This window comes from Lactuca saligna, chromosome 1, assembly GCF_052625555.1.
Source record: "Lactuca saligna cultivar CGN05327 chromosome 1, ASM5262555v1, whole genome shotgun sequence".
NCBI lineage: Eukaryota > Viridiplantae > Streptophyta > Magnoliopsida > Asterales > Asteraceae > Lactuca > Lactuca saligna.
This window is the reverse complement of record NC_136417.1, coordinates 2,687,873-2,699,323: the sequence shown is the minus strand read 5'-3', so window position 1 is coordinate 2,699,323 and position 11,451 is coordinate 2,687,873. Positions and strand designations below refer to the sequence as shown.

At 31.2% G+C, this 11,451-nt stretch overlaps 3 protein-coding genes across 3 annotated transcripts; 1 reads left to right on the top strand and 2 right to left on the bottom strand.

The window, feature by feature from the left end:
- Positions 1-208: 208 nt before the first annotated feature.
- LOC145047778 (uncharacterized) lies at positions 209-1,625 on the bottom strand. The gene is made up of 4 exons (XM_078996126.1): positions 1,306-1,625; positions 1,117-1,175; positions 569-771; positions 209-419 (listed from the first exon to the last, which is right to left on the bottom strand). Exons 1-4 carry the CDS (start codon positions 1,512-1,514, stop codon positions 336-338), a joined length of 555 nt encoding a protein of 184 aa, XP_078852252.1. The 5' UTR covers positions 1,515-1,625; the 3' UTR covers positions 209-335.
- Positions 1,626-4,569: 2,944 nt separating this feature from the next.
- LOC145047774 (uncharacterized) lies at positions 4,570-6,800 on the bottom strand. The gene is made up of 4 exons (XM_078996110.1): positions 6,492-6,800; positions 6,258-6,340; positions 5,975-6,177; positions 4,570-4,825 (listed from the first exon to the last, which is right to left on the bottom strand). The coding sequence occupies exons 1-4, from the start codon at positions 6,755-6,757 to the stop codon at positions 4,703-4,705; spliced, it is 675 nt and encodes a 224-aa protein (XP_078852236.1). The 5' UTR covers positions 6,758-6,800; the 3' UTR covers positions 4,570-4,702.
- A 1,782-nt stretch (positions 6,801-8,582) lies between these two features.
- On the top strand, positions 8,583-9,807 carry LOC145027018 (RING-H2 finger protein ATL54-like). Its single transcript, XM_078976883.1, has one exon. The coding sequence runs from the start codon at positions 8,661-8,663 to the stop codon at positions 9,564-9,566; it is 906 nt and encodes a 301-aa protein (XP_078833009.1). The 5' UTR covers positions 8,583-8,660; the 3' UTR covers positions 9,567-9,807.
- The last annotated feature ends 1,644 nt before the right edge of the window (positions 9,808-11,451 follow it).

Below are 11,451 nucleotides of genomic sequence, written 5' to 3'. Positions count from 1 at the left end.
TATAATTTGAGCATGACCCTTTGCAATGTGATAAGTAGCATGTGAAAACTACTCAATTTGATTTTGGTAAACGACGCTCGGTGTATGATCACATTTATTAATTTGTTTCATGTAGGCTCGAACCCAAATCCTTAGAACCCGTTTACTTCTAACATTACATAATAATACATACAGTATTCTTATATTTTATTTGAGTTTAGATGTCAAATTAAGGAATTATTTCCAAAACATTTAACGACTTAAATATCAAAAACTGTATATAATAATAAATAAATAAATATTCATCACTAAAATATAAATAAAAAACTAAAAGTTATGGTCAACTATAATAAGAATCAACTTGCTTCCGAAGGCGTCGCTTGGGTTACTTGTTTTTCTGGTTCGATGATTGGTCCCAACTTACGCTCCGCTTCTTGAACCTGAATTTTTTTAATTTTAATACACATATTAATATTAATATATAAATATTAATAATATTGTTTTATATAAGCTATAATAATTTGTATTAGCTATAATTCTCTATTACTAACAATAAAAATGAATAAATATGCGTTAGCATGCGGGATACCTCATCGATGAAGTCAACGGCTTTTTGAGCTTTTTCGGCAACTGTTTCCGCCACTTCTTCAATTTTCTCCAAGGTGGCCTTGAGTTTACTACCGTCTGGAAGATCATCGGAGATCTTCTCCACCACCATGTCCACCGCCCCCGCCGCCACTTCTATCACATCTATAATATCCTCTGCCGTCTCCATCACCACATCAACTTCTTCTGTAAATTCAAATGTGCATCAATTACTGCTAACATTTTCACCATTCAATGCCAATAATTAAATGATAACACAACCAACAATCCATATATGGAATGATGAAACCAGATAGGAGTCATTCTTTTTCGTTAATATAGATCTATAAAACTTTTAGTACAAAATGTTAAATAACATAAATTTGCGATTTGTAGATTTTGCTTCGGTTATGAAGATTTTCTGACGCCAATACTGCATATGTGTAATAAGATGTGTACAATGGATGCATCTTGGTATTATCCAGGCCACATTTTTCAAATAGATCATAAGAAAGGGATCATAAATCATAATATCATGATATGTATGTATACCTTTAAATTGTAGCAAGGGTATGACTACTGCCACCATTATTCCAGCAGTCCATTTTCCCCTAAAGAAACGAAGAACATCCAAAACAGAAAAATGTTAAATGGTCAAAACTACTACGAAGAATTGATCAACAAATTCATCTTTTTTGTGTTGTTTTTTGAATCTTGATAGTTATCAAACACATGTCGTACCAATTAGAACTTGGAGGTGGAGATGGTGGAGGAGGAAGTTCTTGATTGCCACTGATATTGCAAAATGCTCTTCGTGATTGGGATCCATCCATACGAAAACAAGCCATGTCTTTGAGGATTTGTGTGTTTTGAGAAAACCTTGATATTTGCGTAGTGTAAAGGTTTTTAACTATTAAACCACCATACGAAATACACTTTGATCTCGCCATTACAATTAACTCTGAAAGTAAGGTTTATTTTGAAGGTACAGAGATTGTGTGTTTGATGGTAAGGTTTCTTTTGTAGATCACAACGTTTGAAGTTTGGCAGATATGTTATTTTTTCTATGGTCAAATGTTGAAGGTTTCTTATTCTAATGGGTTAACCCACATGTTTATCTAAGTTTGTTTTATCTTAATTAAAGTATCATATTCTTAGGTGTCCCCAACATGTAAGGTCTTTGTCCTCATATATAATTTTATAATCGGTAGTTATTAATGTGTGAAACTTGTTCAATATATATAAGTGAATACACTTTTTCCAAAGTATAACGAAATTGCAATAATAAATAGCAAATGATATTTACAAAGAAAAGGGTAGAAACGATAATGTATAAACCAAAGATAATTGAGCCACGTGTTTGACACGACTTAAAACAAATTCGTTTCTACGAGTCTGTTTCCTAAATACAACCAAAGGAGTTTGTACTACCAGACTTGACCAACCTTACCTGTATACTCAAAAAATTTCCAGCTAAGAGATAGATTTTCTTAGCTAAAAGCTCAATTTTCAACTAATTTATGGAACACAATCATGATATTAATTACTTAAGAAATCCATATGCTATCAATGCAATTACTTAACGAAATCAAAATAGTATCCACATGGTTAACAAAATTTACTCTTATTATAACTCAACGTCTTAAAGATCGACAAGATAATCCCTATTAATGGTAACAATTGTATGTAGTTGTGTTTGTGTAAGTATTTGGGACATACACGCTAATTACAAGTTATCAAGGAAAAGTCTTTAGCTTATCAAATTTTAATCATCTTTTTTATTGAATTCCTAAAGTGCTGGCGAAGACTTTTTTGTTTTTCTTTCTATGTGTTTTTCTAAGTCACGAAAAGGTTGAGTGTTCAAATTATTTTGAGTCTCCAAAGTTCTTTTTTTTTTTTTTTTAATATATAAATAAATTTATTCCATGCATTAAAGTCTATATTTGTCATTTTGATGGAAGTCAAATAGTCAAGTTTTTTTCCGAAAGTCTTAATAATCAATCTATACATTAAAGTGTGTGTTTTAAAATTTTTAGTTGAAATCAAATAAAGTTTGTTTGTCGATTGTTGTTCTATCGGAAATAACAAGTCCATAGCCGAATGGACAAGAGGTCTAAAACAATAAATATCGTGGTGCATGTTTTCTTAATCCTTTAACTCTACACTTTTATGCATTTACAATTATGGATGGATATACATAGTTTGTGAATTGTGCCAAACAACCTATTCATCACATCCACTAGGTTGTGTGCATAACTGAAAGTTCCAAATCTTTTCGTTTCAACCACATAATTATAGTCGTTTGTGTATGATTTTCTCAATCAGTTTTTTAATAAATCTCAAATCTCAAGCTTTCTAATTTTGTCATATTTTGATAAAAGAAACAACCTTTTTATACTAATTAATATTCCAATAAGCAACGATTTCAATTTGATTTACTAGATAAACCTTTTCTATTTCTTTGTGAAGGATAGGAAGTTGCTAAGAAGTTCCTATACACAGCATTTTTCTATTATCTTGAATATAATTTCCAATTAAAAATTTTAAAGGAAGTAGCAAAGAAGATTCATGAAAGACAATATTCAATAAATAAAAAATGTGAGTATGCAAGTTGTTTATAGCGTTTCCAATCGATAGTTGTTTTACAAAAAAAAAAAAAAAAAAAAAATTTACTATTTGAAAAAGTCTTTAAATAGTACTTTTAACATTGAAGATGAGATTTTTTTTTTTAAATGTCACTCCACCCACTTAGGTTTGTTCGGTAAAAACTAATTGATTTTATTGTTGAATGATTTAGTAGAGGCAATGTATGGATTGGGTTTGAATAAAAACATGATTTTTGATAAGGTTGTTCAATGATAAAACTTATCATTTTAACAAGTTTGATAAAACATATGAATAACTTGTTGAGTAAATAAAGATTATAAGACATCATATGAATTATCAAATTAAAAATATTACTTAAAAATATATAAAAACAACTAAAATCCAAATTAAACATAATACTATGCATATAATTTTTAATTTGAGGCATTTGAAAAAAATTGGATAGCAATTTGATCACACTAATTAGTTATATTCATTGCCTTCAAACCACATTCTATTTTGTGTAGGTTTTGTTCCTTACTATCCCGTTTGTTCGTTAAATTCATCCAAGCTACAAACTTCGTTTTAAGATAGTCTTAGCTGATTTTCATTTGCCTTAGATCCGCTATATAAGATCATGTTCTCTTTTTAGCCTTTCGCCTACATTCTTTAATGAATTGACTTTTAAGCTACCACATTCCAATCCGTTTTATCATAAAGGGATTAACCATACATCCAAAATTACATAACAAAAAGTTCAAATTTTGGACAACAATTCACACGTGAGAGAAATTAAGCAACATAGCAAATCCAAATCCAAATAACAGTTTGTACAACAATTCACAAGCTTCAAAACTAAATTTTGTTGCGTTATAAAAGTTTTAGTAAAGCATTAATGGGACTCTGCTAATATTTAGCCACATACCTTTTTAATTAAATAAAATAGTTATTAGCAACTAATTTTATATGATATTTAATTTTCGTCACTGATATTGTCAAATTTTGTGACAGAATATCCACCGGCTATTATCCGTTGCTAATCTGTCATATACATTTTTTTTTTGAATGATAAAGCTAACCTACTTATAAATTAGACCTTAAATCCATTTATATATGTGATGAGATTTGAACTCCAAACCTCAATGAGAGAGGACAACACCAGATACCACTGGGCTAGAAGTCCTTTGGTATATAAATGTTTAAAAATCCGAAATTGTTGCTTTAAAAGATCCTTTGCGAAACTTAGGGTCAAAATTTCGTCAATAAAGCGAAATTAAAGAACAAAAAGACCAAGACATAAAAAAGATCGATTATCTCCATACGGTTATACAAAAATTACAAGTAAATGAGTGTGAAAATGGACTTATAGCTTTTCCTTCGGTTCTCATGTGAGAAGTTTTGTTTGAAACAAAATGAATTGTTCTATTATTTCGTAAGATATATGTAAGAATGGTTTTTAAACAATCTAAACAACGTAAATGCTCTTATGATGTGAAATATATATATGTTCATTTCATGTTCTATTCAGCCGTACCAAACATTGTATTTTATTTTACTTGTTATCATTTTCTTCTTGGGACGTGATTTCATGGTCCTCTTTGTCTTGTGGAATCTTCTCCTCCTTTGAATTTTCCTGGTGAATCAACGATTCCAATTTATCTTCAGCTTCTTCCACCTGCTCCATTTCCATTTTTAAATTTCAAAATTAAATAGATAAAGGTAAAAACAAGTGATCTTATTTCATATTTAAAATGAAAATTTTTCAAAAGATGAAGAATTGTTCGACACGCAGTTTTTGGGACATTCTAGCTTGTAACTTGTAAAAAAAAGCTCGAAAAAAAAAACTTTGTTAAAAATATAAGCTTCTAGCTTTTAAATTAAACAAAAAACTGTAAATTAAAAATCTATTTCAATTAGCATTTAACAAATCAAGTCTTTTATATGTTTTAAAAGTTTTCAATTATTTTTGTTATTCATTTACAATAAAATCTACAGCTTTAGCTACCAATGAATTTTGTTGAACACATCCAAAATTTCAAAAGTGATCATTTTGGTTTAAAAAAAATCTGCATATAGTGGAGGAATTTGTTGTAGGAATGGCTTTTAATTTGAAAATTGTTGAATCATAAATATATCATCCTCCTATAAAAATTATTTAAAGGATAATTTTATAATTTTATAAAAAAAAACTAACATATTATTTTTAACAGTGTGTTAATCATAATTTCATATTTAAAAATCATTTATGCAACAAATTTCTCATAAAAACTATATAAATATATTTTTTCAAGAGAAATTAAATCTCTTTTTACTTTTTTTCCTAAATATATTTCTATCCATTTTAAATAATGACAAACATCTTAAAATAAAATTAATTTTATTAAAACATAACATTTATCATCATTTTATGTGGATAAGAATATATAAATATAAAAAGAAAATGTAGAAGGTTATTTAATTTCTTTTTTGTAAACCAAGGTTATTATTTTTGAAATTTTGTGTTATAAAATTACAATCAAAGATGCCAACGCAAAATTAGCACATGTCCTTCAAATATGCAAAATTAATTATTCATTAAATATTTAAACTTGTTTATTTGTCGGAAAAATGTAGAAGTTCCACACGTTATTAACCACCTTAAACAGAATCGTGCAAAAATTCTCCCGACGACGAAGACTATAAGATAGGGAATTAAAGTCGTAATTAAAAAAGAATTAAATTAATTATATGTTGGGAAGAAAAATATTGGAGGAATTAGTTATCATCGGAAAATAAGAAATAAATTATTAATAGAAAATTAACGATGGAAAGGGGATAAATTAACCTTATTGATAATATCATCTGCTACATGAGCAGTCTTGGCGACTCCTTCAGCTATCTCGTCTGCAAATTCCAAAGCTTTTCTGAGTTTGTTACCTTCTGGAAGATTATCGGTGATGCCATCAATGAATTTATCGAGTTTTACAGCAACACTTTCTACAGTTTTTACAACATGTTCTGTTCTTTCTAGCTTCTGATCAACTTGATCTGCGTATGCATGGCTTTTAGTAATCCATAATTGTGTGTTAAATTCAAAATATTTATATATCATTTTGTTAATTTCTTACTTTTATATAGAAGCCAGGAACCCCATTTATGGGTGAAAAAAGGTAAGATGAATGTCAACACCAATCCCACAACCCAGTTTCTCCTGAAAAATAAATTAATAAAGTGTCAAGGACAAAAAAGATTTCTCTAGTAACCCTATTGGTCGAAGAAATAGAAAGAAATGAAATATAATACATCACAAAAAAAAGTTTTGAACTTTTTTTTTGTTAGAAAAAGGATTATAAAAATCGTACAAAGAACCAGAAGGGGATCCAGAAGGAAGAGGAGGTTCTGGTGGCGGATTAACGTTGCTTTGTCTTACAAACGTCGCCGTTTGCAGATTTATAGACATGCTCAAGTACTGCAAGCTTCTGCAACTTCTGCCATGCAAACTCCATGCAGATTTCTTGTTCTTCAGGAAATATGTTTTTGTAATCGGATTTAAGAAAACAGATTGGTCGATGGGTTTGGAAGAAGACGTAGGAATTGCCCCACTGAATCTTGAGATAGTCGAAGACATTTCTTGGCGTTTTTTTTTCTTGAAAATTAAAACAATGGATGAGTGTGTGTGTGTGTGTGTATATATATATATATATATATATATATATATATATATATATATATATATATATATATATATTTGTGTGTGTGTGTGTGTTTATTTGTATGTTTGTTTGAAGATTAAAGAATGGAAGATTGATAATGGAGTGGTTAGAATTGGTGGTTACGTAGATGTGTATATTAAGTATGCAAATGAAGAGTTTGACTTTGATGGAGGAGAGACTTTTTATTTGTCGTAAGGTCCAAGTCAAACCTTCACATAGTGTTTTGTTAAGATGATTATGTGCCTTGCTTCCCATGTTAACTCAGATTTTATTGTTTTATTTACTACTATTAATTATTTAATTTCTTGATAATTTCCTGACTTATAACTATTGTTTTTAAAAGAAATATTTAGTTAATTATGTCTCAAATGGTGAAATTTCTATCAAACCCTACGCTTCCGGGGTGATTTAGTGTGTGTTTGTGAAAGTAATAATTAAAAAACGATTTGAAAACAACTATTTGATGTTTAGGGTTTCTGCGTATGGTTTTTGAATTTCATTATTGCTTGTTGTGCCTTCAAGTTGAAAAAAAACTAGTTTTAAATGCTTGGATAAACTAATTTTGTTTCAGTTAGTTATTCTTTGTGACTGTGAGTCATAAAACTTGATAATATAAAGAGTTAGTATATAGTACAATTAATAATACCCAATTTGTTTTGTGGACAGTTATTTTTTAATTGTACTCAATGAACCTATAAACAATTATTTTAGTTATCATTATATTTTCCGAAAAGAGATTTTAACCAGGTAACTATAAACAATTATCTTGATGACAACACCACCAATTAATCATGTGGTATGAATATAGTGTTGAGGTGGTGGAGGGACTAAATAAAATATGTTTGGTGGCTGCTATACTTTCTTGATTTCAAGAGGTTTTAATAAAATTCTCCAAACTTAGGCATCCTCCTCACTTCCTTCCACTCTTGCACACATAATACTCAACAAGGAGAAAAAAGTATATTGAAAAGGGAATAATAATCTGATTTTTCTATAGTTTCATTTCTCTTATATGGCTTTAAGTTGAGCCCTTTAACCTTCGATTATTTACAAACCAAACCTTGAACACACCTATCTCACAAGTTGGCACTTTACTTCCTAATTAACATACAAAATACACTACGCTCTTTAAGATTCTAATAACAACTTGATATGAATATTGTAATTCTTTGAGATTATACTAATATACTTTACCATTATAATATACTCCCGATTAACCTATTATTCCGTTTTTAGCCCTCCACCATTCAATACGGAGTGTCACATTGAAACACTTATTGCCCTTCCACCAATAACTTTCGAGGGGTAGCTATTTGTGTAGAAGGATACAAAATACAAAATACATATTGATGATCATAAAAAATTTAGTACAATAAATATTGATGATCAAAACAATATATTTTGTTATTTAGACCAGTCTAATTTTTCGTTCTTTTCTTGTGTCTATTAATTTCGTTTTAAGAGTTGGCTCACTTGATGATTATTTTAGAAAAAAGAAAAACACACACTATCGTATGATGAATACTATTACGTATGGAAATAATTTTTTTATGGCGAATTGGGAAGAATTTCTCATAATAATAACTTTCATACCATGATTTAAATCTCAAAATTAGACTTTTTACACATGCAATGAAGTTATGATAATAACACACCACCTGCAACAACACACACCACCTACAATAACACAAACTATAATTATATGATTAATCCTCCTCACCAATTTACCCACCTAAAATTCTTCCAATTTTATCCTCCCCTCCCCCCTCCACTTTCACCCACCACCACCACCACCACCGCCATCACCTTCTCCTCTTAATGGCAATTGACCACCGGAAACTGCTATCCGAACAAGATTCCAACCAAACGTCAACCTGTTCTGATTGTGGTCCAACATGCCCTTACAAATGCAGCTATCCAGAAATCTTTTGGCCACCACAACCACCACCATTACCTCCACACACCACCACCACAACCACCCACATATCACCTTACGTTATCATCATAGTAGCCCTGCTTGGCAGCGCTTTTCTCTTTATCAGCTACTACCTTATCATGGTAAGATGCTGCACACGTTTCCGGCAGTTCCCCACCACACAAGTCTACAGTGAAGCAGAAGATTTTTCCGATGAAGATCATGTAGGGTTTCAAGTTGATCATCCCATCTGGTACATCACCACCGTCGGCCTTCAACCATCTGTGATCAATTCGATTACTGTAATAAAGTTTAATAGAGGCGATAACATGATTGATGGCACTGATTGTTCGGTTTGTTTGAGTGAGTTTGAAGATGATGAGATTTTACGATTATTGCCGAAATGTAACCATGCGTTTCATATCCCTTGTATTGATACCTGGTTAAGATCGCATACAAATTGCCCACTTTGTCGTGCTGGCGTTTTGTCCAACACTTTGAGTGTGGGTTTGAGTCCGAATGATCGGAGTTTTTCCCATGGGACTGGATCAAATCGAAATACCCAGATCGAGAATTTAGAGAACCATGGTGATTTGGATGGGAATCATGTCTCGGAGAGCGAAGTTTGTGATGATATTGAAGATTCAAAAACAGAGTATGAGTCTGTAATGACGGCAAGAAGGTCAATTTCCATGGATTCCGTTGTGGTGGCAGAGATTGTTGTTGGGGAAATTGAAGGGGATTTCGACAATTCATGGCGATTTTCAAGACGTTGCTCGGTGGAGGAGATTGAAGAACATCAAGAGTGATTGGTATTTGGTGGATGAAAGATAGATTACATATTTTTGAATCCAATAACTACAAGTACATATGATTTTTCTTTTCCTTTTAGGAAATACTTCGGTTTCTAAATTCTAAATGGCCATAATATATATGGCCACCGAAAAATTATAGTATGCAATAATAAACGATTTTATAACAGAAATACAAAGCTGCAAATCAAAACGGATGCATCCATCGAGTGGATTGGATAATGGACCAATAACTTTTAATTAAATCAACAAGTGGTATCTAATTGATCTCTAAGTTGCTATTTGTTTTTAAATAGTACGAATTATCATTATCATGTGTAATTGATAAAAACCAAAAAAAATTGGTTACAAAATTATACATAAATATTGTAATTAAGGATCAAATAATTTAATATCAGGGGCGGACGCATGATTTTATAGTAGGGGTTGCACGGGAAGATTAGAGGGGTTGCACGATAGTAGAAAAAAATAAAAATTTTAAAAAAATTTCGAAAATTTTTCTACTGCGGCCAGAAAATTTAGGGGTTGCCGGTGCCACCCCGGAACCCCCCTAAAACCGCCCCTGTTTAATACATAAAATAGAAAGAAATAAAATATGTATATATGGAGCTCATGATTGTCTCTCCAAAAAAGTCTTTTAAGAAATAAGAGAAACCCCAACATATATAGGGCATGTTCGGCACAGAGTGTTTTGAAGCGTTTGAGAGATGTTTGTCAAAATGCTCCGTTTAAAACAGAAAGTCTAGTTTAACACTACAAGATTCTAGCGTTTAGTTTAATTAAAACGCTCCAAATTCAAATGTTACTTTATGTAACGTTTAACAAAACGCTACAAGCTACCCGCTACTTGCTACAAGTTATACGCTACCAGTTAGTGTTGCCGAACACGTCCATAGTCACTTATCTGGCCTTCTAGCACCCAAAAGTCACGTAAAGGTTCAATCTTTACGTCCATGCACCACACATCAAGCTCTATTTGAAGAAAAAGCCCTTAAAATGACAACCTAGACTCAAAACCCTAATGGGACTGCATAAAGTTGGATGATTGGGACTCTCTGGACCTCCCAAGGTCCAGATCTAATGTGTATTCCTCAATAGGACTCTACATGCTCCATATTCTAACTAAAGAAGGGGCAAAGAAACCCTAGATTCATGAGATCTACTTTATACACAAAAATATGCATGGATTCATACCTCAAACAACAACCTTTGATGAAGTGATAGAAGATCTGAGCTCCTCAATCAGCCTAGCTTGAACCCCCTCCTTCTTCCTTGCAAGAATGCTCTAAGGTGAAGAAATTAGCTCCCTCTCTCTCCCTCTTTCTCTCTCTTTCTCTATGCTCTCTGGTTCGAATGGTGTCTGATGTGTGGAAAACAAACTAGTTTTAATCCTACTTTTTATTAATGAGTTGAGCACACAAAGGCAGTGAACCTGTCTTTTAGTGGTATAGTTGGATAAGTAGGGTATCGAACTCAGCGAACGAAAATTGATCTAATAACTAATTTTGACTAAGCAAATAATAAAAGTAAAAGGGTTTTTCTCTAGTTTTACAAGACTAGAAACTTAAACAAAGCAAATAAAACAATTAACTAACTAACGATTAAAACAAATGACACATTCACCAAATTTATTAAAGGGTTTTTGTTTAGGTTCAACTAATTCACTCCTATGGTTATTTTTAAGATAAAATAATTATTATTGGTTACCAACTATAGTGATTAGGTTCATATTCATTACTCCTAACCCTTAGACAATTAATTAATTCAAGCAGTGGCCAATTGTTTAAATTAACTAATTCCCTAGTTCAATTATTTGGATTAAATAAGATTTCTAATTGGTTAATCAAGTTGATATTTCAATTAACCTCTTGTTTGTTGGTTC

Excerpts from the sequence above, each read along its gene's own strand:
- LOC145047778 (XM_078996126.1), bottom strand. The coding sequence starts at position 1,514 with ATGGCGAGATCAAAGTGTATTTCGTATGGTGGTTTAATAGTTAAAAAC. Across the intron at positions 1,176-1,305 it reads CCACCTCCAAGTTCTAATTG|GGGAAAATGGACTGCTGGAA; the intron begins GTACGACATGTG and ends TCGTTTCTTTAG. Across the intron at positions 772-1,116 it reads ACCCTTGCTACAATTTAAAG|AAGAAGTTGATGTGGTGATG; the intron begins GTATACATACAT and ends TTGAATTTACAG.
- LOC145047774 (XM_078996110.1), bottom strand. The coding sequence starts at position 6,757 with ATGTCTTCGACTATCTCAAGATTCAGTGGGGCAATTCCTACGTCTTCT. Across the intron at positions 6,341-6,491 it reads GGATCCCCTTCTGGTTCTTT|GAGAAACTGGGTTGTGGGAT; the intron begins GTACGATTTTTA and ends TTTATTTTTCAG. Across the intron at positions 6,178-6,257 it reads TTCCTGGCTTCTATATAAAA|ATCAAGTTGATCAGAAGCTA; the intron begins GTAAGAAATTAA and ends ATGCATACGCAG.
- LOC145027018 (XM_078976883.1), top strand. The coding sequence starts at position 8,661 with ATGGCAATTGACCACCGGAAACTGCTATCCGAACAAGATTCCAACCAA.